This window comes from Primulina eburnea, chromosome 15, assembly GCF_022965805.1.
Source record: "Primulina eburnea isolate SZY01 chromosome 15, ASM2296580v1, whole genome shotgun sequence".
NCBI classification, from domain to species: Eukaryota; Viridiplantae; Streptophyta; class Magnoliopsida; order Lamiales; family Gesneriaceae; genus Primulina; species Primulina eburnea.
In genome coordinates this window covers 26,105,150-26,129,049 of record NC_133115.1, presented here as the reverse complement: position 1 = coordinate 26,129,049, position 23,900 = coordinate 26,105,150, and the positions used below count along the sequence as shown (strand labels likewise).

General features: G+C 35.8%; 3 protein-coding genes across 4 annotated transcripts; 2 read left to right on the top strand and 1 right to left on the bottom strand.

The window, feature by feature from the left end:
- The first annotated feature begins 618 nt into the window (after positions 1-618).
- LOC140815588 (uncharacterized) lies at positions 619-9,765 on the top strand. The gene is made up of 4 exons (XM_073174665.1): positions 619-1,017; positions 1,103-1,242; positions 9,143-9,224; positions 9,760-9,765. Exons 1-4 carry the CDS (start codon positions 619-621, stop codon positions 9,763-9,765), a joined length of 627 nt encoding a protein of 208 aa, XP_073030766.1.
- A 107-nt stretch (positions 9,766-9,872) lies between these two features.
- LOC140815587 (uncharacterized) lies at positions 9,873-12,079 on the top strand. The gene is made up of 3 exons (XM_073174664.1): positions 9,873-10,493; positions 10,565-11,457; positions 11,701-12,079. Exons 1-3 carry the CDS (start codon positions 9,873-9,875, stop codon positions 12,077-12,079), a joined length of 1,893 nt encoding a protein of 630 aa, XP_073030765.1.
- A 1,873-nt stretch (positions 12,080-13,952) lies between these two features.
- LOC140813922 (plant UBX domain-containing protein 8-like) lies at positions 13,953-20,343 on the bottom strand. Of its 2 annotated transcripts, none has more exons than XM_073172733.1 (11): positions 20,144-20,343; positions 18,238-18,299; positions 17,571-18,132; positions 17,397-17,480; positions 17,191-17,309; positions 16,370-16,589; positions 16,075-16,287; positions 15,866-15,997; positions 15,209-15,352; positions 14,901-14,957; positions 13,953-14,201 (listed from the first exon to the last, which is right to left on the bottom strand). In XM_073172733.1, the coding sequence occupies exons 1-11, from the start codon at positions 20,225-20,227 to the stop codon at positions 14,094-14,096; spliced, it is 1,785 nt and encodes a 594-aa protein (XP_073028834.1). In that variant the 5' UTR covers positions 20,228-20,343; the 3' UTR covers positions 13,953-14,093. The 2 variants fall into 2 exon arrangements, with proteins under 2 accessions (XP_073028834.1, XP_073028835.1); XM_073172734.1 differs by having other exon boundaries at positions 20,133-20,269.
- Positions 20,344-23,900: the final 3,557 nt, after the last annotated feature.

Below are 23,900 nucleotides of genomic sequence, written 5' to 3'. Positions count from 1 at the left end.
CAAAGACCTGCTGGAACTTTGCAATCCCTCCCAATACCTCAGTGGAAGTGGGAGCACATCACTATGGACTTCGTAACGAGACTTCCAAGAACAGCAAAGGGTTACAACTCCATTTGGGTGATTGTTGACAGGTTAACCAAGTCGGCTCATTTTCTTCCGGTCAAGACAACGTTTACAATGAACCAGTATGCTGAAGTCTATGTAGCTGAGATTGTGAGACTTCATGGTGTTCCTGTGTCAATTGTATCTGCTCGTGACCCAAGGTTTACTTCTGAATTCTGGAAGAGCTTGCACAGAGCCTTGGGCACCAAGTTGGCTTTTAGCACAGCTTATCATCCTCAAAGTGACGGGTAGTCGGAGAGGGTGATTCAGATTCTTGAAGATATGCTACGAGCCTGCACGATTGACTTTCCTGGTAGCTGAGATTCTAAATTGCCACTTGTGGAATTTACATATAACAATAGTTATCAGGCGACGATTGGCATGGCACCATACAAGGCATTGTACGGCAGGAAATGTAGATCACCATTGAACTGGGATGAAGTCGGTGAAAGAAAGATGTTAGGACCAGAATTGGTCCAACAGACAGCTGATGTGATTACTTTAATCCAGGACAGAATGAAGACGGCCCAAACCAGACAGAAAAGTTATGCCGATAACCGAAGAAGGCCTTTGGAGTTTGAAGTTGGAAATCATGTTTTTATCAAAATTGCTCCTCTCAAAGGCATTACGAGATTTGGCAGAAAAGGAAAGCTGAGCCCAAGATTTATCTGCCCATTTGAAATTCTGGACAGTATAGGAGAAAGAGCATATCGTGCAGCCTTACCACCGGACTTGGATAGAGTCCACAATGTATTTCACGTCTCAATGCTCAGAAAGTATATCTCGAACCCTTCCCATGTTCTCAGACATGAAGCGTTGGATCTGATGCCGAACTTGACTTATCAAGAAGTACCAATCCAGATTTTAGATCGCAAGGTTAAATTACTAAGGAATAAGGAGATCGGCATTATCAAAGTATATCTCGAACCCTTCCCATGTTCTCAGACATGAAGCGTTGGATCTGATGCCGAACTTGACTTATCAAGAAGTACCAATCCAGATTTTAGATCGCAAGGTTAAATTACTAAGGAATAAGGAGATCGGCATTATCAAGATTCTTTGGCGTAATCAGTTGGTTGAAGAAGCAACGTGGGAACCAGAGGAGGGAATGAAGCAGCGATATCCTGAGTTATTTGCACAGTAATGGCAATTTCGGGGATGAAATTTCTTAAGAAGGAGAGAATTGTAACGCCCAGACATTCATATGCATATGATGTAAGATAATTATTATGATTAAGTATGGTCATTATCCCTTTTGTGGTTTATTATGATGATCGTTTGGGGATATGTGATGTAATGGTGATGGTTTATGGTTTTAAGATATGATATGAATAGTATTGAATTATATAGAATGAAACAGAGAATATATGGGTAGAAAAGAAAGCTGATCTTTAGTTAAGTAGGTAATGGAAGTGCTAAAACGGTATGAAAATGTGGCAGTAGTTGTGGTTTTTAGCATAATGTTTTGTATAATGATCCGAATGATGTGAGGTCACTTCCATTAGAAAGTTAAGAAATAAGGCTATAACTTTCTTGTTTTGAGTTATTTTCAAATCATTGTGGAAGACTAGCCAAAAATGCCCTGAAGTTTGTCGTGTGTGTCGTCGTTCCTCCAATGACACATGTTGGAAGATTGAGCATAACTCTTTACTCAGACCTTCAAATGACATGAGGTCAATTGGAGATGCAAGCCAAGACATAGAGCTACAACTTTCATGTCTACCATTTTTCCAAATTATGATGGGAAGAGGCGTCTCGGAGGCGATCTTTGAGATGGCTGTGCGCAGAGCGGCGCTCGAGCGGTAAGAAATGACCGCCCGAGCGCCACAGGTTCTGGAATTTTGGTCTTGGACAGTATAGTCCGCGCTAGGGCGGTAGTTTATGACCGTCCAAGCGCCCAGAGCAGTACAAAAAACGTGTTTTGGGTGTTTTAAGGTATAAAATCGGTTGAGACACAACTTTTCCTCATTTCTCTTCTTTTCTTTCTCTTCTCCAACGATTCCAAGCAAGGGTTCTTCATTTTATTCTTATCCTTTCTTTCAATCAAGCAAATTAATCTTCAATCCGGAGTTGGAACTTCATCTTTTTAGCAAAAGGAGCAAAGAGTAAGTGGATTTCTTCTTGTTCTTGAGTTATTGAAGATGGTGGAGTTAGGGTTGATAGTTGTGATAGATGTATTGGGTTAAATGGTCATCTAATGTTATTATTTTGGTGTTGATGGTTAGTTATTGGGTTTATTGTTGTAGGATCATCGTCAAGGTTTAGGAAACCAAGTGTTCCAAGTGTTGTAAGTGGAATCATTCCTTGAATGCACCACATGATCCTATATGTATGTGTTTTGATGATTTTATGACGTTAATTCCTTTCAAATTCCATTCATGATATATATATATATGTAAATATGTATATATGGTAGTGCAATTATATGCATTTTCGAATGAAAGGAGTTAAACTATTTATGATGCCTCAAAGATGTTTGATAAAATGCTTGAATGAAGTTTTATATGATTGAATGATTGCATTGATAGTGATAGTAGCGGTGTTGCCTCTGGAAATTCTGAATCCGCAATGTAATTGGCCAATTAACGATGAAAATATGTGCTCTCTTATAAGATGCATTTTATGCAGAGGTACGTGTCCTTCCTATAAGATTCGTTTTTACGAAGAGGGTTAGCAATGAATGAACTATCTTATAAGAACTATCAATTCTTCAGTTGATCAATGAAATGAATATCATCCCTATGTATTGTTTTATTATGATTCTTGACGGATGATATTAATGATGATTCGAAATTTATGAAATGAAATGGTTAATGTTTTCAAGAAAATGAAATTGAGGCTATCCATTTTATGTTTTTCAATAAAATGATATATATATATATATATATATATATATATATGTGTGTGTGTGTGTGTGTGTATCTTGTTAGTATTGATTCCATTTGCTAAGTTTTATACTCATTCCAGCTATGTTTATGTGATGCAGGCACATGTAAGAAAGACTGATCATTCCTGAGTTGTCGAAGCGAGAGAAAGGAATATGCCAAACTTTGGAGATTTCAATTGGATGCTATTTTTGTTATGTTATGTTATGGTTATGTTTATTTTGGGAAATATTGTAAACCTTGTTTTGGTATTTGAGTAGAAATATGTGTAGATACTATATTAAATGGTATCTCATGAATATGAAATCTTTTGCATGTATTTTATGTGTTGCTTGAGACAGGTGGCATGTCCTATTTACGGGAAGATGCTGCCCAAATTTCTTTAAATTATACATTTTCTCCAAATTATATTTTAAAGCTTCCACACTAATTATACATTTTAGTCACGAGTGTTACAACAAAACTTTTTAATTGTGTTACTCATGATCTACCTTAGCTGTGCAGCATCTAGGATCTCTCACAAAATGTTTACATCGAAAAACTAAAGACCCAACTGATCGCATAAAATGAATCAGTCTAACTGGCTACGTCTTTTGAGCAGTACAGCTGATTGACCAGTTGATAGGTCATTCAGCAGAAAAACCTCAGAAGCCTGGCCAGCCGAAGGAGTGTTCAACTGATGAAGAAACCCAGCTGATTAGTCCAACTGAACGAGTGTAAAATCAGTTCAGCTGACGAGTCAACTGATATCACCAGCCCAACTGAAAGACCAGTTCAACAGACCAGTTCGAAGCATCAGTTACAATATTTCAATTATGGATGATGATAAACTCTTTCGAGTGGATTTCAGCTGTGCGAGAAGGTACAAAGCCATTATCCAGTAAAAGGACAATAATGGACGTTGCATTAGAGCATTAAAGACAAAACGCTTCAGAAGGACAGTAAAAAAGACGAGACACAAAGTCCAAGAAGTCGATTCAAATGCAACAGATACAATAAATGAGTCTCACTGTACGATCAGCTTCTTCCGTTTATATAAAGAGAAGATCGGTAAAGACTCAAATAAGAGGGAAGCACATATACAATACTAGAGAGAAAAGAGCCCGCTTAGTTGAATATTAGCTTTCAGAAGCACTTAAGCCCAGAGGGAATTCTTCATAGTTGTATCAGCTTAGTTTAGAAGCCACTTTCCCTCAGTGTGTGAGAACATTCTTGTTCAGTTCTCACACACATACTTACTCTCAAAACCACCCAAAACAGTCTTACACAAAGACATTAAACTTGTGTATGTAGTCTTTCTCACATAGACATTAAAGACGTGTTGACTGGAAGTTGCTGTTTTCAGTCGTAGCTAGGAGTTCAGTTTAGGTAGTGGATAAGTCCTAGCTGAGTGGGGCTTGTACAAGTAATTATAAGAATCAAAGTCTTCTAGTGGATCCTATACGTGGAGATAGATGGGGTGATATAGGAGCAGTTGAAGTCTCTGAACATCCATAAACATATCTAGTGTACTTGACTGATTAACTATCGTTTTCAAATTGTTTTGATCAGTTGGAGTGTTCGTGTGTTCAGTTGTTACCATAACTGAAATACAAGAATGCAAAAACTAATTTGTGCTCTTTCGGTTAGTTAGTTTACACAAGTTAAAATATTTTCTAACATTTCAGCTTTCTTTACGAAGGATTACTTCGAGTTTCTTCCGCTTGGTTTAAAACCAAACTCGATTTAATTCATCGGTGCTAATATTCTTAGAACACGAGCTATTGAAGCTCATTGAAGATTGATGTGTGTGAAATGCCTTCGAAGGCGCTAGCACACACGATCCATCACAAGCTTTCTGTTCATATTCAACAAAAGCCCACACTTAGCATATATATTCATAGCATTCAAGGCTATACATTGAGCTCACAAGCACAAACACTTATCGTTTTAATATCCGATATTATAGAGATCAGTTGTACTAAGTAGTTTCAGATCAGTTGAGAACTGATAAACTGTATTGAAACTAAAAGTTTCAGTTTGGCATTGTTAAGTCCAAAACTAAAAGGGGTCTGTACAAGTCTTGTATGACATCCATAAAACTTTTGTCTCTTAATTTCAGCTTTATTCTATCTATCAGTCAGTTTATTTACGCACTTTCATTAGTTAACTGATCGACATTGACATAACAAGATTCCCGAGTTCAGTTTATCACTAAACTGACTCATTATTTTAAAAGGTGGTAAAATTGTAAAGTGTTTATTCAATCTCCCCCCGTAAAATTGCAAAGTGTATATTCAATCTCTCCCCTCCCTTATAAAAAATCTTTCACTTACCAACCGATCTTATCAAATTCGTTGGATCTCGCTCGGGACTACTGTTGCACATGCATACTAGTACATTATACCAACAACTTAAAATTTCATAACTTAACCGTACCAAACAAACTCACCACCGAAGTAATTAAATAACATGACCTTCCAGACCACTCGGGACTTGACCACGTTTAATCAACATACTAAACCACGACTCGAACCCTGAAACAATCTTGACATGGAGTATGAAATTTCCAAAGCAACGAAAGACATGGATCTCGCCTAAACCATAGTTCAACATTCCCTAATCAAACCTCGTAAAATATAAACTAACCTTCACTAATCTTGAACATAACGACGTATTAGTACCCAAAGGAATCAATATCACTTAAACTTGAAGCTTGAAGATACCAAAACCAGCGCCTAGGCGCTGAGGAATAGCGCTACAGCGCCACTCTAGCGCCTAGGCGCCACCCTCAAGCGTTGCGGTGCTCCAAATGCAGCTCTGCAGCGCTAACTCTGCACGAACCAAACCCCAAAAATGTCATCTTCTACCCATTTGCTTCCCTATGACTTCTAATGCAACTAAACCCATACCGACTCGAAACAAAACACCAAAAGACTTCTGATCGCAACACATGACATATCCTAACGCAGCACCACTCGGTGAGTCCCAACGAAGCCTGCAACCACATAAACTCAAGAAACATGAAGAACATATTTTTAAAATTTCACAATTTGAGCAGTCACACGAAAATGATCATTACTCACTCATTTCTTGTCCAAATTATGAATTTACTGTCAAATAGAAGGTATCGAAAAGTACTACGTTTTATATGTTGAAAGTTTTTGTCATAAAGTCGACCAAAAATTCACTGTACTCGAAATGATAACAGACTCGGTTTTGAGATCTAAAATTTTGATCCAAATTCGTTTCAACTTTTTGCACAACATACACGGATTTTGCATACAATACGCATCAAAATACTTACTACGACAAGATCGATGCAAAAATTAAAGAATATACATGCCTTTGCATCTAAACGTTCGACGATGACGAATACCGACGTGGTGGATCACGGGGGATGACCGGGAGATGATTGCTTCATGTTTTCTTGCTCGAAAATGAGTGAAATCTTCAAAAGTTTGCAAGGAAGGGATGTCTGCTGAAATAACCTAAGAACCCTAGGTTTTCTCCTCCAAAAAGAGTGAATGCAAGGTGTGTGAAATGTGTGTGTGTGCTGATGGTGTAACCAGTGGGGTGTGTGTGTAACGTGTGTGTATGTGTGTGATTAATTAGGGGCTAAACATTGCTTAATTAAATAATTAGGTATAAAATAATACTAATCTAATTATCTAACCCCAATAAAATATTAAATAAAATAATTTACAAGGTTTAAATCACCACTACTCAACTTAGCAATTTTTTTTTGGAAAAGCTTAAAAATCTCAAAATCATCTAATAAATTAAATTAGGTCTTAAAATGCTAAAACTTTCATAAATCATTTAAAATACCAATTTTTTTGACAAGAGATATAATACCACATTTTCATAAATCGCCTAAATCGTCAACAGTCTCTTTTCTCAATCCCTCATCGATTATTCGCCTGAAACACAAGACTCAAGAAAATATTTTTAACGTGCATCAAATAAACATGTAACAATTTAAAATAATGTGAATCGTAAATCATGCATGGTTAAAAATCATTTTAAAATTAAATAAATAAGTTTAACCATTTAATAATTGCAAGGGTTTACGTGTACTATTTTGGGCTCTACATAGGGTCTAGTCTAGTCCAGGGCTTGGTTCAGGCTTGGTTCGAGTTGGAATCTGTATGGAGTTGTGCAGAGCGCATATGTGTCATAGTGTCATTCTTTGGGCAGTTTGTATTTGATGGATTGTTGTGCATGGTTTAAGGGGTTTGGTCATGGTTTGAGGTTGGTTTAGGGCCTTAACAGTAGGTTGGGATGTGATTCACATGTGGGTCGAGTCCCGAGTCGATTGGTATGTCCTAAGTGGTTCTATTTAATTTGAGAGTCGTACGCCTCCGAATGCATATTTAGGGACTGTTTTGGATATTAATTGAGGATGTTGTGGCAGCATGTCCAGGGACGATCCAACGAGGTCCACGATGTTCGTAAGTATGTATGACGTACAAAATAATTATTTTTGAAATATGCGATTTGTCTTGTGGCCAATTATGTTTATGGGTTTGGAAGCCAGAGAATGTGTCTGAGAGCCTCTCCAATCTCTTTGGGGACTTATGTTATATGTTAGGGAGTGAACATCCGGTCCAAGTATTGTGGTGATCCATGCTGGCCCAGTACTGTGGTTAGTTTGATCAGACGAATTATGTTATGTGTCACTTGCATTGAATAGACTTCTACGGAAAATAATTTACGATTACGATTATGTATGATGAGCATTAAAATATTATTTTATGAAAATGGTTATGCAAGAAAGTCGCGTTATACATATATATACCCGTATTATGTTAATTACATAGTAAAAAAATTAGTTTCGCAGATATTAAAGTAGTATTATTTTAAAGTATGGGATCGTTTCATTAATTCAATCATATTTTAAATAACTTTATAATAAAACTATCAAAATAATTTTCTTTAACTCATGTGGGTAAATTAAGAAAATTGTATTTTGAAATTTTATCCTAATTGATCATAATATAATAAAAGTCCACATGGGATAAAATTTATTATATTTACAAAATTAATCACATTTTTTTGTTAATGTAACTCGAATTAACTTAATATATAATTTTATATAATTAAGGGTGTTATTGCTAAACTTCATTTATTTGAAATTATATAGTTCATTGGACAAAATTTTGATTTTACTTAATTATTTGTTTAACAAGTGAAGAGAAATATAATTTCCATATTAAATTGATTTCTCTAATATTCTCTTTTCCTTGTTGATTTGATTGAGTATAATATTTAATTATGGTTTTGCCTTTCTACATAATTATGTTAAGATTTTATTGTGATATAATATCATGTAGAATATTGAGTTTTACCTTTCTAGATATTATTTTTATGATAAAGATTTTCTAGATATTATATTTATGATAAAGATCTTGGAGATATGATGTCAATGTTTAAAAGGAGTTTATTTCTTATTAAACTCTCACTTTCCTTGTGAAATAGGTTTTCTTATGAAGATAAAGTCTACATCTATAAATAAGAGACCAAGGACATCATTGAAGCTCTCTCTTCCTCGGACAATATTCACTCACTTGTGCACGTTCAGAATTTCAGAGAAAATCATATTCAAGAGACGTGCTGTTTTGAAGAGTGTTGATCCCGTGTTGCTCTGAATGTTTCCAACATCTACACACAACATCCGTAAAACGTTGTTGACTGAAGATTACATCTAATTGATCGTGCTTTTCGGGATCAAGTTTTGCTTTCTTGTTCACGTTTTAATATTGTTGGTTATTTTAGAAAACTTTATTTTCTCAACTTGTTGAGTAAATTGATTTTTGTAATAATCACTAGTGATAGGTTTTTGTAATCGGTTTGTTTTTCTAGGGATTAATTTTTGCAAAAAGGCACCGCACAAGTATTTATACTTGTGCATATTTAATCTTGTCCATCTATCTATTTAAAGTGAATTTGTGTTATAAAAGTTAATCTTCCGCTGCATGTAGATGTTGTCCGAGATGTTGTAACATCTAGCACAACATTTAATTCTGAAAAAACACGAATTGACTATTTTTAATCTTATTCTTATATTTTTATTATTATCGATATATGTCGGACAAAATAATCCTTTCAAGTGGTATCAGAGCATTCTCTTGATATTCTAAGTGCTTATTCTGGTTTTTGTTTTTGTTTGACAGGACTAATCAAATGGACACTTCGTTTGCAAGCGCAGCACTTCGACCACCAGTTCTCAATGGCACCAATTACAGCCTATGGAAGGTCAAACTGAATGTTTCCAACATCTACAGACAACATCCGTAAAACGTTGTTGACTGAAGATTACATCTAATTGATCGTGCTTTTCGGGATCAAGTTTTGCTTTCTTGTTCACGTTTTAATATTGTTGGTTATTTTAGAAAACTTTATTTTCTCAACTTGTTGAGTAAATTGATTTTTGTAATAATCACTAGTGATAGGTTTTTGTAATCGGTTTGTTTTTCTAGTGATTAATTTTTGCAAAAAGGCACCGCACAAGTATTTATATTTGTGCATATTTAATCTTGTCCATCTATCTATTTAAAGTGAATTTGTGTTATAAAAGTTAATATTCCGCTGCATGTAGATGTTGTCCGAGATGTTGTAACATCTGGCACAACATTTAATTCTGAAAAAACACGAATTGACTATTTTTAATCTTATTCTGATATTTTTATTATTATCGATATATGTCGGACAAAATAATCCTTTCAAGTGGTATCAGAGCATTCTCTTGATATTCTAAGTGCTTATTCTGGTTTTTGTTTTTGTTTGACAGGACTAATCAAATGGACACTTCGTTTGCAAGCGCAGCACTTCGACCACCAGTTCTCAATGGCACCAATTACAGCCTATGGAAGGTCAAAATAAGGTACTACATAAAATCTCTAGATGAACGGACATGGAAGCGTGTCAATCAATGGATGGACTCCACCAGTCATGATAGATAAAGAAGGTGACAAACGGCTAAAACCTGAAACTGACTGGACTGCTGATGAAGTGCAAAATTCTAACCAAAACTCAAAGGCATTAAATGATATATTCACATCGGTTGACATGAACATGTTCAGTTTGATCACAAACTGTACTTCGGCTAAAAGTGCATGGGATATCCTCCAAAGCCACTGTGAAGGATCTGAGAGTGTGCGACGAACCAGATTAAGGATGCTTACTTCCAAATTCGAGATGATGAGGATGGAAGAATCTGAGAACATACTCGAGTACGATCGCCGTCTACGAGAAATTTCTAATGAGGCATTCAGTGTTGGAGAATCTATTTCCAATGAGCGTCTAGTTAGCAAAGTCCTCCGGTCTTTGCCAGAAAGATTCAATATAAAAATTTGCACAATAGATGAGGCTAAAGACACTTCTAAGATGGCATTGGAAGATCTTATCAGTTCATTACGTACTTTCGAAATGAACCTGGACATGCAGAAGAAGGATAAAGGGAAGACAATTGCACTCCAAGCTTCAAATGACTCCTACAATGAACTCCTTCAAATATCTCAAGAAGTCAATGATTCTGATCTCTGCGAAGATTATATCTCATTTATCACAAAAAACTTTGGTGATTACTTGAAAAGAATCGGTATAAGAAGAAGTATGCACAACCATCTAAATTCTCTAGTCTTCCTACACCTGAAAAGTCACAAAGGTTCCCTGACAAGCAACAATTTCAACCAAGGAATGAAGGCAAGGGACAATACAATTCAAAAAGGTATGAATCGGTACATTGTAGAGAGTGCAAGGGCTTTGGACACTATGCAAATGAATGTGCTAACCGATTGCGAAAAGACAAAGGCTACAATGTGTCTCTAAGCGATGAAGAATCTGATGCTGAGGAGAAATCCACTTATGAAGAAAATCAAACCTCCTTGAATGCACTATTTACAGAAAATCGCTGGCTGCAGGTGAACCTTTTAGGTGTTTCCCTAGGTGTTGCCACACCTGGCCGCAACATCTGCAAAAATTCAGTATGTTTGAAATCCACAACTTCTGGAAATTTGAGCGGAGATGATGAATCAGAAGCTGATTGTGAAGAACGCACTCTGGAGAGTGTGCAAAAGCTTTATGAAGAGCTGTTTGAAAATTGGACCAAAAGAAACAAGTTGAACTCAAGTCTCATGAAAGAGAACGTTGAATTAAAAGCCGTAGTTGCCAAACTTGCAGTAATTTTGAGCAAAAAGGATCTGGAACTTGGTAAGACCAAAGAAGAACTTCAAAAGACAACTGAAACCTTTTCCAGGTTTAACTCAAGCACATCCAAGCTTGAATCCATACTCTTGATGGGAAGGGATGACAAGAAAGGTTTAGGTTTCAAAGACAGTGTGTTTAAAATAGGTGAATCTTTCAAGTCTACTGTTTTTGTTAAGGGAAAAGCTGATACATCTCCACAACCACAATCCAATTCACCAATCAAAAGCTCTTCATCAAAAAGACAACCTGATGCACCAATTTCTAAGAAACGAAAACGCAGGTATGTATGTCATTACTGCTTTACGCCTGGTCATATCAGGCCCTACTGTTTTAAACTCAAGGATGATCGCAGGAATCAAAAGTCGAGTCGGATGTTGCCCCGAATTTTGTCCAACATTTCCCGCAACACCTCCCACCATCGACCTACAGTAAGACAAATTTGGGTACCAAAGGTAAAAACTCACTGTAATGTTATCTATATTTCATTGAAAACTAATACTTCAGATCATTGGTACTTTGATAGTGGAAGCTCATGCCACATGACAGGTTCAAGAGAACATCTCATCGATTATGTTGAACAAAATTGTGGTAGTGTGACCTATGGAGGGGGAGCTAAAGAAAAAATTGTTGGAAAAGGAACTTTGAATGTGGAAGGACTACCAAAACTCCACAATGTGCTTCATGTTGAAGGATTAAATTTGAATTTGATAAGCATAAGCCAATTGTGTGATGATAATTTTCTTGTTAAGTTTAATAGACATACTTGTGAAGTTTTTGATGAAACTAATATGTGCATTATGACAGGTACAAGGTCTTCGGATAATTTCTACCAAATAGGTGAAGATCTTTCATGCAAGCATGTGCAAATCACCGAACTTGACCTTTGGCATCAAAAACTCTGACATGCAAGCTTCGAAACCTTAAAGAACTTGAGTAAGTACGATGCAGTACGAGGTATGCCTAATGTTTCATTTGGTATATCATTTGTGTGCGGAGATTGTCAAAAAGGTAAGCAGACTCGCGCGTCACACCCAGTATTGCCATCATCTGGGACAACACGCCGTCTGGAGTTACTACATATAGATCTTATGGGTCCTATGGAAGTTGAAAGTTTCGGAGGTAAGAAATATTCATTTGTGTGTGTAGATGACTTTTCACAATTTTCTTGGATAAATTTTATTAGGGAAAAGTCAGACACTTTCGATGTGTTTAAAAATTGATCACAAGGATTACAAACTTCCATATTTTGAAGGTGAGAAGGATAAGGACTGACCATGGTAAGGAATTCGAAAACGCTTCATTCTCATCTTTTTGTGACAAAAAAGGTATTTCACATGAATTTTCTGCTCCAAAGACACCACAACAAAATAGGATAGCCGAACGTAAGAATAGAACACTTCAAGAAATGGCAAAAGTGATGTTGACTTCAAAGTTTATTTCAAAGCATTTTTTGGGCAGATTTGGTTGAACCGTGTCGGATTGATGGAGTCGTGTCAGATTTTGACACCCTTAATCACTAATGTTGGGTTCCATACGACGATAGATTTGGTTGATTTCAAAGTTGAGGTATTTTGTCCAGTTTTGCTTGAATTTCGAAAATGGCACAAAAAATAACAAAAATTTATTTTTTAAAGAAAATTGTTTAATCTTATGAAGACATATATAAAACTCGCTCTAATACCAATTATAAGAATTTAAAATATAATGTACACGATTTAATTAACATGATTACTAAATGCGGAAGATAGATCGAATGTTATCTCAAATTATTGAGTTTGAAGAATATACTGAACTCTCCCTTGAATAACTTCTAGTTGTTTGATATTCTTCTAAAAACCCCAAATCTCACCATAAACGGTGTTAAGTAACTTTCGGTGTACTTAAACGCCACTATTTATACACAACTCGTACTATATTTTAAACTCGTCCTGTTAGTACGATAGCAGTGTTTATCCGTCAAACACGATTTAAATACAGCCAAATATTTTACCTAGCGATCTTAAAAATTAACACTCTTTTGAGTTTTGCATTACTTGAAACTACAAGAAAATACAGCGATTGGCGACAGCTCTAAAATCATTGCAAATCAACGATTGCAACCCTATTAGCGACAAAAACAAAAAGGTAAAAGAAAACACGTCGGCAGACAACAGCGACAAGTTAATGAAAAACCATCGCCACCAATGTCAGGTGACTGATTGTTTTTAAGGTGATAAACGTTATGATTATATGTGAATTTTTGGATTTATAAAATAATAATAACTGCAATAGCAAAGTATTAAATAATCGCTAAAATTAGTGACCGGTTAAACAAATTTCACCCACATCTTCATGCTCATATACCATCTATCTTTTGCAACAGTATTCGAGCATTAAAACGTCGCTGACATTAGAGATGGTTTTTTGCTTTACGTCTTTGTTTTCCGTTGTTTGAACGGATGCAATCATTATTTTGCAATGATTTTTGCCACAGCTAATTGCCATGTTTTCTTGTAGCAATATCCTACCATCGAGTATAGATCATAAGCCATTAATCTATGAGACACAAACCCGAAACTAGTCCTCTGCAATTCAGTTCGCGAAGATTTTAAATGGAAGAGACTCAGACTAGTTAGCCCGGCGTCTTACATGACTTTTGGACTTCTATAGATGTTAATTACTTGGGAAAATCCAATGGTTGAACCCAAATCAACAACCAACCTTATGCTTAACCGGACCAAGCATAGAGAAGTATGCATTCAAGACCAACTAGAAAATGTCGAGCACAATTCAGTATGTCGATCGACTTTGGAGTACCAAAGGTATTAATGCATATAAAGTTAATAGACAATTGTAACGACATCATAATTTACCAAAAGCAACAAACCTGTGAAGGTCTATGATGAAAACTCTTAGAAACTGTATGAAACAAGTGTGTTATATCAACTCCAGGTACAAAGCTTCTTGTTTACTAGTCAAACCCAACTCATTGAGAGTTAAGGTACATTCCGCATCACTAAAAGCACGTCGAGGATACGGTCTCACCTGAAACAAAATAATACCCAATGATCAGAACCTGCACCTTATATCATATTGTGTAATCAAGACAACACCTAGTGTATATATACAGACACGAGGGTATACATATACAACACAGTAGAAGAATGTGGATATTTATATGGGTCATAATCTGAAGGTGAACTAACAAATTCATCTTTTTTATATCCTTCATCTTTCGGTTGAATGTTATTTTTGGCAATGTGCATTTGACATATGACCAGGTATTTGAGGGGTCTCTAGTTGGATGAGTCAGGTAGTGTTTGTAAATGCTTAAAAAAAGTTATTATGGACTTTTACTTTAATAATATCTTGTTGGATGTCTTGGGTAGTGTGTGCAAATGTTTTAAAAAAAGATTATGGACTTTCCTACATAAATTTGCAAAACATTGTAAAGGAAAAGTCAATAACTTTTTTTAAAAATTGCGAGCACTACGTTAGTAATACTCATTTATAATAGTAAACAAAAAATCTGTGACAGCATAATAAGAGATTTGCATGATGACAGATGAAGTTCACAATCCAAATCCAGAGAGAGACTCATAAACTTGATAAGATAGGACAGGGTTATGATCTTGCCATATTTGAATGTTATAGCGTGTGTATTTTTTACGTTAACAACAATAGCCTGATTTAACTCAAAGTAAACAAATCAGGGTAAACAAAACGAATAGATGGAGGTATTACCAATCTGTAACTGCCACGTTTGACCCCTCTGCCAACATCAATGAAGTCAAAAAGATACTGGAAAGGAGTTGAGAAAATCCGAGTCAGCTCATCACGGTTAAAATTAAGCCACGTTGAATATAATCCCCATCCTAGGAAACATACACAATATTCTACACATGGACATCCTAGGAAACATACACAAGTATTCTACATACCATTAAAATTATAATTAGGATGTCTTGACTTTAGAATTCAAGAATGTTCATATTCAAAATGGGTACTCCCCCAGGAGAGCGTACATGATTCCCAGTCCATCAAATATGTACCTGTAGCTTGTCCGACTTGAGAAATCGCCGACCTCTTCTGCTTCCATCAGGCATTCGCACAAGCAGTGTGACAGCATTTTCATCATCTGGTGCTGGTTCTTGAGGAAGGGAAGCTTCTTTTGCTGCTAATTGTCTCTCAATTTCCTAGTCAATGGAAACATAAACTATTTAGATACCCTTAATCCGTAACTTGATTCTTCTAAAAGCATGCAACACATATGTCTTCAAAGATCCTTGGAAATCGCACTCGATTTTTTTAAACAACAAACAAAAGGTCAGTTCACAACCACAGCAATAGAATGATCACCCTTTGCAACAAGGTATATGGTTTCTCAAATTCCTAAAACCAAATTCAAACTTACTAATTTCATCCACAAATAATAATTCAAACTTACTAAGCCAATAGAGCATAATTGTATCTCAGATTAAGTTTCTTGAATTTTCGTTCATCCACAATCAAATTGACACACCACCAAGGATGACCACACGAATATATCCACCCGAGCCATGGACAATTTTTAAGGAAATAATATATCATATTTATATCCTATATGAATCTATATAATGAAGACAACTCCAAAAAAAGAAGTAACAGCATAGGTGTTCAGACAAGTGCTTCAACTGTCATCATAGTCCACAATCTTCATGACAAGATACCTGTTCCTCTAGCAGCTGACTGCGCAAATTGTCCTCCTTGCGTTTCTCTTCGGCAACAGCAGCTTCAGCTTCTTCCTTGGCCTTCAATTCTTTCTCCCTGTCAGCTTGTAATGAAGCAAAATATTCATCATCCTGCAATAAAAACATCCAAAATTATAATAAAGTAAAAGCTTTGAACCTAGAAATCAGTACAAGCTAATGATGCAAACCTGTTGTTCTCGTAACAATCTCTGAGCAGTAAGCGAAGGCGATGGAGGACGAGGTACATTCATCGAGTAAGGCCCCATGGCTCTATCAAAACCATTCTGGCTGATCTGAGGAGCATAAGGGAAATGATATCCAGTTCCTTCAGGAATGCCACCAAACATTGCAGCTTCAAGCATAACCGCTTCATCATGTTCTTCAGATGAGATACCACCCCACTTCCAAAATATCAAACATATAAAACAATCATTTTCTGGATGACTGAGCGGTAGGTGCGTTAAAACTACAAATAGAACTTACCGCATCAACAGCGAAGTCATCTCCATTGCGCTGAGAACGATTAACAATATTGTGCTCCCGAGGACTTGAGGGTGGGCTAGCCGCAGCTTTCTCAATATCTTTGTTTGTCTCAACAGGAACAGAAGATACACGTCTCCTCCTTCGCCTAACCAGCGGTGGATTTTCTACATCTTCAGCATCCACTTGGATTGATGAGCCTCCAACTTCCAACTGGGGTTTCCTACAGATTAAATGTTGATGTAACTTCTGCCCATAAAATTTGCATTGGGTATATTTTAACAGCAGGGACACATAGTTCTACGTTGTTAATGAGAAGATTAAGTGTACTGTTACAGATCAAGTACATGATACAAAAACAGATAAAATAGATTACGACTCGTCCTACAAGCAGTTTTGAATTTCAATTGACGATAAAAAGAAAATGCTCAAATGAAAAGTAGTCCATCTGATATTACTATCAATAATATCTAGTGTAACTTCTACCCACTTCTCATGCGCTTCATTGATTTTCATTAACAGTTGATTTTCTCTTAGATATTAATCACAACTTAATACCTCACCTCTTTCTCTCAGTTAATATCTTAAGCCACAACACTGTAGGCCAAAGTTTTTAAATCATAGAGTTCACATATAACAGCAGTCAGCAGTCTATAATATTATATTTCATGCCCCTGGCACATTGTATCCTACTTCTCACGAGAATGCAACATATAGTTTATTTTTTTGCACATGTGTTTTCACTAGTTGAAGGGTCAATCTACCTTCAACACAACAAACCTATGAAAAAAAGTCAATCAAGGACGTAAGGCAGAAAAACATACCTTCCATTTGAGGATGTTGCCCCTCCAGGTTCCTCCATGCCAGAATGTTTCTCAGCTCTTACTTCTGAAGCTCCAGCATTCCCATCTAGTTCCCTTAGTGCCTTTTCTTGCTCTGCACTCTACATTTTCACATAATTTTAATTGGAGTAAATTGCCATCATTTCAAATTGTGCGTTTAGACACCCAAAAACAAAAAGAGAGCATACCAGCAATGACACAGAAACTGCATGTTCAAGCTCAGTATCTTCTTGGCGTGATTGCCCAGGTCGAGGGTTAGATTCCATGAGATCCTGTACCAATATGAAAAAAAAGATATACAGAAAAATAAACAATCACAAAGTTAAAGGATAAAAGCACATAAAGTGTCAAATATTACATACGAGATGCTCGCCGTGTTGTTGATTTGATAGCTTAGCATCCTGCTTTGAAGCTTCAATCGCAGCTCGTATCATTTCCTCTTCTATATCATTGTTATAGTCGGGTACATCCATGACAGTAGGAGCACTTGGTCCAGCATTCACAGAACTAATGTGTTTCCCATACCTAGAAGCACCAATAGATGGTGTATTCACGTCCTTCTCATCATCTTCATCGTCTATTATAATGGTCCCGTGTATCTCTTTACCCAAATCATGTTCAGTATCAGTGACTTCTTCTATGATAGGATCATTGTGAGGATCCCTCGATGCCCCATCTCCGTCCTTCACCTCAATTGGAATCTCTCTCACGTTTATTGGATGTGAGACAAAAGGTGACCGAGACACGATGCCAATATCACTATCAAAAATATTTCTGGAATAGTTAGGATCCAGGAGAGAGAAAGGATTCAAATCTCTTGCTGAAGGGAATAGCAACGAAGATGGTCTGCGGACTTCAACAGGTGTTGGATCATCTATGTCCATAACATCCTCCGATGTAGCAGTAAATGATACCTCTTGAGTTCTGAGTGTACAGAAGCACAGATGACTTACAAAATGTGAAGCATAAAACCAAAAATATGCAAAATAACCGAGGGAGAGATTTGAGAAGACATGTCAAAATACTAACATGTTTCTATCCCCTTCAGTGAAATGTGCATTAACAGCTTCATTAAGGTTTCCACGATGCTCCTGCTCAACAAATGACAAAACTATTCAATCAATACCTCAGGTAATACAAAATATTAAAAGTTCATGAACACATTCCACGAGAGGCCATCAGCAAAATGGTTTGATGTTTACCCATGACAAATTATAAGATACACATAAAGAAAAATCATTCCTTTCTGATAATCATGATTATCGCACTACAAGCAAATGAAAATTACTTCTTGATAATCAAACTAAAACACCAGAGATCTATTGTCAACTTACAGCGTCCTGAAAGATAGCAATTGTAACTAGCATTAAGATTGTGGATGCTTCGACAAAGAGTTAAACAACATGTAATCACAAAGAATCTGAGACGATTTACAATAATTTCCATTTCCATTTAAAAAAGAAAAAAATTGTGGTGGGCCGTGGTAAACATTTGACTACAATCTCCTTTTCTATGGGTTCACAAGAAATGTCTCATAGGCATCACGCGATAAAAAAATAGCCATTATGAGAATACGTTACACATGCTTTGGAGCCAAGGCTCAAGCTGCAATATCGGGAGACTGTGTACTCAAAGAGAGGAGGGTTGAGCATTAACATTTCAATATTTAGATAACAGTGTTGCGACTTGACATGATAAGCGTAAAGACAGTGCCTTGCTTCACCTCAGGCCAAGGTGCATGTCTTGTTGGCTTTTCCTGTAAAGATGAACAGATACACTTGCAAGCATGCACACAATTTTTTTTTCACTTCCCCGCAAAAAATATTCTAAATATAAAATGATTTCTGACACAAGTGAAGTAGCACTGACACTACAGCATATTACTATGTAACAAAAAATTAATGAAGAGATGGGTATTAAAATGATTAATAGCAAGAACAACTCAATCTAGATCTCCACATACGTGCAAAGGGTAAGGTATTTAAAAAAAAGAATGGCAGCTCAACTTAGACATCCATAAAAGTGCATGTGCGTTATTGCAGGGTATTTGCCTTCAAATCCCATTTTCAGCTTTTTCTCACATTTCACGTGAACATTTAAGAAAATAGAAAAAAAAAACAAAAAAACTTTAAGATAGAGGAACAGAGTGGAACAGGATTTTGGCCTTATTCTCGTTTCATCCCTTACCAATGGCAAAAGGCAAAACTATGAATCATAAAATTAGAGCACACACACCCCAAAATACAGATTGTCACACCCCTAAATGCACATTGTTACCGGTCGGTAAATGCGAAAGTAGCAATTCGACAATTGATTCCTTGAGAAACAAATCATAACTGATCCTGTGCTATGATGCCAATCATAGTGGCAAAAGTGTGTAAGTAATTCACTTATTGACGCACGCATTTTCACACCGCCACAGGTGCTATAAAATTCAAAAAACAAGCACAATAAGCTACAACTTACAACTCAATCAAAAAAAATTCATACCCATCAGTACTATGATGACAATCCAATAATGTAATAATGATCAAAATAGTTTTTTAAACAATATGAGAAACATAGATTACTAAAAGTTCGAGCTTACACAAATCTGAATTGGTTAATAGGAGACACAAGTGAGAACCATCCACTAAACTGCAATCCCAAGCATATCGTGTAACTAGGATCTTAAAAGAACAGGAAAACCCGAAGTTAAACCACACATAAAAACCATAATTTCTTTCAATTCCATAAAGCACGAACCCTAGCTGCTAACAGCCAACACACTGCGCAGTGCCACAAAATAAATTAAAACTTCGCATCATAAATCAAAAACTATTTTTCACAAATCCGATAAAGAACAAATGATTCAAACAACAATCGACTAACAACAGCAGAAAAAAATCACAACATGAGCATGACAACAATAACATGATTCTCACTAGAAACGTGCCTCGAGTTTCTGAATTGCCGTGGCCTCCAAAACGCCGGTGATGCTCATATAAGTGTCGATTGCTTCCTGATCAGGTCTCGCCATTTTTTTCCCCTAATTTTCTCTAAAATTAGGAATTTTTAGGAATAAAGAAAAGAAGAATCCTCCTGCTGCTTCTATTGCTTGGAGAAAAATCAAGGAACCAGATGGAAATGGTGAGACGCACAAATACATATATATAATTTGGTATTTTGGTAAATAACCTGAAATGAATGGCCATTCTGTAACTTTGAGACTTCTATTCTTTTTGCTCCATTGGGCTGGGAACTCGGCCTCGGATAAAATTACCAATTACATGAAGAACATCAAATGTGTGTATTCTCGTATCTTTTTCTTTAATTTAAGTTAATATCAAATATCAATTCATAATTTTTTAAATTATATTATAGATTCTCTCACACTAAATTTTCTTAATGTTATCGAATCTTATCCAAATCAAATAATCGTATTTCTTCTCATCCAAAAATATTATAAATGCCATAATTATTTTGTTATATTTTTAAATAAAAAATCAATATAGTCTTAATTTTAATAGATTCTCTAATTTTTTAGACACATTTTTCCGTTCACAAAAAAAAAATTAATGTTTTTATTTTAATATCCAATGTCCACAAATTCACTCACGAGAGATTTTAAATTATTTATTGTTGGGTGCAATAATTGTCCCTGCTTAGTAGAGCGATTGAACTTTGATGCTTGAACTGTTATGCGGTTTAAAAGATTTGAGTTGCACCATTACTACTACCTATAGCTTTTGGTAAAGCGAGAAGCGCTTGGTCCTACAATTGGTATCAGAGCCAAGGTCATGGGTTCGATTCCTATTGATTGCAAGGAGTGCAATTATTGGGAGAGATATTGTTGGGTGCAATATTTGTCCCTGCTTAGTAGAGCGATTGAACCGTGGTGCTTGAATTGTTGTACGGTTTAAAAGATTTGAGTTGCACCATTATCACCAACTATAGCTTTTGGTAAAGCGACAAAGCACTCGGTCTTACATTTATTACACAAATCTATGTGTTTTAAATAGGGGTGTCAATCAGGTGGGTTGGGTTGGGTCGGGTTTCGGGTCAACCCGCGAATTTTTTTTATTTTTTTCAATTCGAACCCAACCCGAACCCGAAGCAACCCGAAAACCCCCAACCCGAACACGAACCCGTATAACCCAACTCAACCCGTCTAACCCGCCTAACCCGAATTTTATTAATTTTTTTAAAATTTTAATGTAAAAAATTCAAAAAAAAATTTAAAATATTAATAATATTTTAATTTAAACACATACTAACAAAATTTTCGATTTAAATTTAAATGTTTAATCGTAGAAAATTAAAAGTATATTTACTAAATCAAATAAAAAATTGTTACAAAAATAAAAAATATGCAAAATAAATATTAAATGATGAAAATTTATCATATAAATATACAATAAATTTTGTTCAAACATACAATATATAAAAATATAGGTAATATTTTCAAAAAAAAAAAATGAAATGGTTAAAAAAATAAAAATATGCAAAATAAATATTAAATGATGAAAATTTATCATATAAATATACAATAAATTTTGTTCAAACATAAAATATATAAAAATATAGGTAATATTTTCAAAAAAAAAAATCGCGGGTCAACCCGCGACCCACCCGAAACCCGCCTAACATGGCACTAACCCGAATCCACCCAACCCGAACCCGAAAAACCCCAACCCGAACCTGATTTTTTTCGTATTGGATCGTGTCGGGTTGACGGGTCGTGTCGCATTTTGACAACCCTAGTTTTAAATGTTCAAATTATGAAATATTATGTATACCATGTAAAAAAATATTTTTATTTTTTTAAGTACTAAGTATAGTTCCAGAGACGAAGGGAATCGAGATTAGTCAATGAGCAAAGTTTATAATTTTATAGTGAGATATTTTTATAAATTATAGATGTGTTTTTATAAAAAAGTAAGTAGTATTTTACTTTTTTTAAGTGTAAGAAATTTCAATTTAGTTTATTTTAGTCTAATACGTGCTTACTTGTTTTAAAAAAGAGTTCAAAGATGGGAAAAGAAAACCTCACTCTTCTTCTCTCATGCCAACCGCCTCCCCCTTCCCCAAGCCACGCGAAAATTTCCTTCAATTTTTTCAATAGTTTTTGACATTGCTCAATGGAGTAAAGACTAGAATTGTGTTCTTGGAGTCACGATTAATTCCTAAGACGAGAAAAAGGAAATTATTATTCTTTTTTTTAGATTGGTAGAGCTTGCGCGAGTGGATAATGTGTGCTTACTAGCGTGGGTTGAACAGTCCATTTTTTAGGGTCACCCATGCACAGAGGCACGTGATCGTGCCTCCGAGCGTGGGTAGGACATAAAGTTTTTCCTTTTTTTTAAGGGTTACATCCAAAGGCACACGTGTATGGGTCCGAGCGTGGTCTCGTGTGCTTAGCTTAATGCATGAAATGTCATCAGGAATGTAAGGAGTCGCTTACGTGGATCGCTAGCTATATGTGATAAACTTAATTTAATTGCGGTGATGATAGTCAAAACTAGTAGATGTCGTTAAGTAAAACCAGAAGACTGTATAAAAACAGAAGTTCTTTTGTCGCCTTAACTAAGCAGTACTCTTCGAGTACTTAGCGGTTTAGAAAAACAGAAGCAGAACATGACTCTCTGCTAGAAACGAACCCATCATTGATATATTAAATGTTACCGTTACTTTACGAGTATTAAATACTTCATTAATGCTAAACAAAGTCATTTAATGCGTCTTACCTATTTTGGTATAAAACAAGACTGATTGTTTTAAAGCCTTTTTGCAGGAACTCTTTTAAGCAATAAAGCTGATCTTATCAGAAGTCAAAGAAGCAGTTTTTATTTATAGACGTTGGATTCAAGACTTCTATAAATACACGAGATCAACGACGTTTACAAGTTACCAAAAACTACGAGCTTATTTTCTAACATACGGACGTTGATTTGAGCACTCAGATTTTCTTATCATCTTTAAGGCTCAACATACAGAAAAGCAGCACACGCTTCACTTAAGTTATCTGATCCTTTGAGATAATTTTGTGCTGACTATTTCTTACTCTCTCTACAATCATTGTCGCGTTATTACTTATTTGAGAAGAGTTTGTAAACTGGAAAAGAGTTTTTTCCAGAACTTTGTTGTATTGTCTATTTATTGTGTTGAGATACTAAGAGTTTCAGTAGGCAAATGATAAGTCCTGCTGAAGTGGGTCTGTACTGTAAAATCCAAAATCTTTTAGTGATACCTTCTGAAAACAGAAGAAGGGGAGACGTAGAAGATTTTATCTTCGAACTTCCAGAAACAACTACTGTTCTACTGCCTACTGTTATTACTGTTTTCACTTACTCCATCAAATCGTTTCCGTACTTATTATTGTGATCTGCTGGACTTATGTTTGAACAAGAACAGCTACAATCTCTAACAGGATTCTAGCACCCTTTGCAAAAAATATCGTCAAGAGAAAGAGTTTATTCACCCACCCCTCTTCTAAACTCTACATCGATCCCCAACAAGTGGTATCAGACCAGATTTCTCTTGTTCTGAAATATTTACAACAGTTATGGCACATTTTAGCAAGGTTCCTGTGTTCTCAAAAGATGACTTTAATGATTGGAAGATTCGGATGCAAGCTCATCTTGCAGCCCAAGACGATGACATGTGGTATGTCATCACATATTTTCCATTAAAGATTTTAAAGCCTAATACAG

Coding starts and splice junctions, on each gene's coding strand:
- LOC140815588 (XM_073174665.1), top strand. CDS start 619: ATGAAGACGGCCCAAACCAGACAGAAAAGTTATGCCGATAACCGAAGA. Junction 1,018..1,102: donor AGGAGATCGGCATTATCAAA/GTATATCTCGAA, acceptor GTACCAATCCAG/ATTTTAGATCGCAAGGTTAA. Junction 1,243..9,142: donor TATCCTGAGTTATTTGCACA/GTAATGGCAATT, acceptor TTTGTTTGACAG/GACTAATCAAATGGACACTT.
- LOC140815587 (XM_073174664.1), top strand. CDS start 9,873: ATGAACGGACATGGAAGCGTGTCAATCAATGGATGGACTCCACCAGTC. Junction 10,494..10,564: donor TCCTTCAAATATCTCAAGAA/GTCAATGATTCT, acceptor TTACTTGAAAAG/AATCGGTATAAGAAGAAGTA. Junction 11,458..11,700: donor TCTAAGAAACGAAAACGCAG/GTATGTATGTCA, acceptor GTACTTTGATAG/TGGAAGCTCATGCCACATGA.
- LOC140813922 (XM_073172733.1), bottom strand. CDS start 20,227: ATGGCGAGACCTGATCAGGAAGCAATCGACACTTATATGAGCATCACC. Junction 16,590..17,190: donor GCAACATCCTCAAATGGAAG/GTATGTTTTTCT, acceptor TTTAATCTGTAG/GAAACCCCAGTTGGAAGTTG. Junction 15,353..15,865: donor GTCAGCTGCTAGAGGAACAG/GTATCTTGTCAT, acceptor TCCATTGACTAG/GAAATTGAGAGACAATTAGC.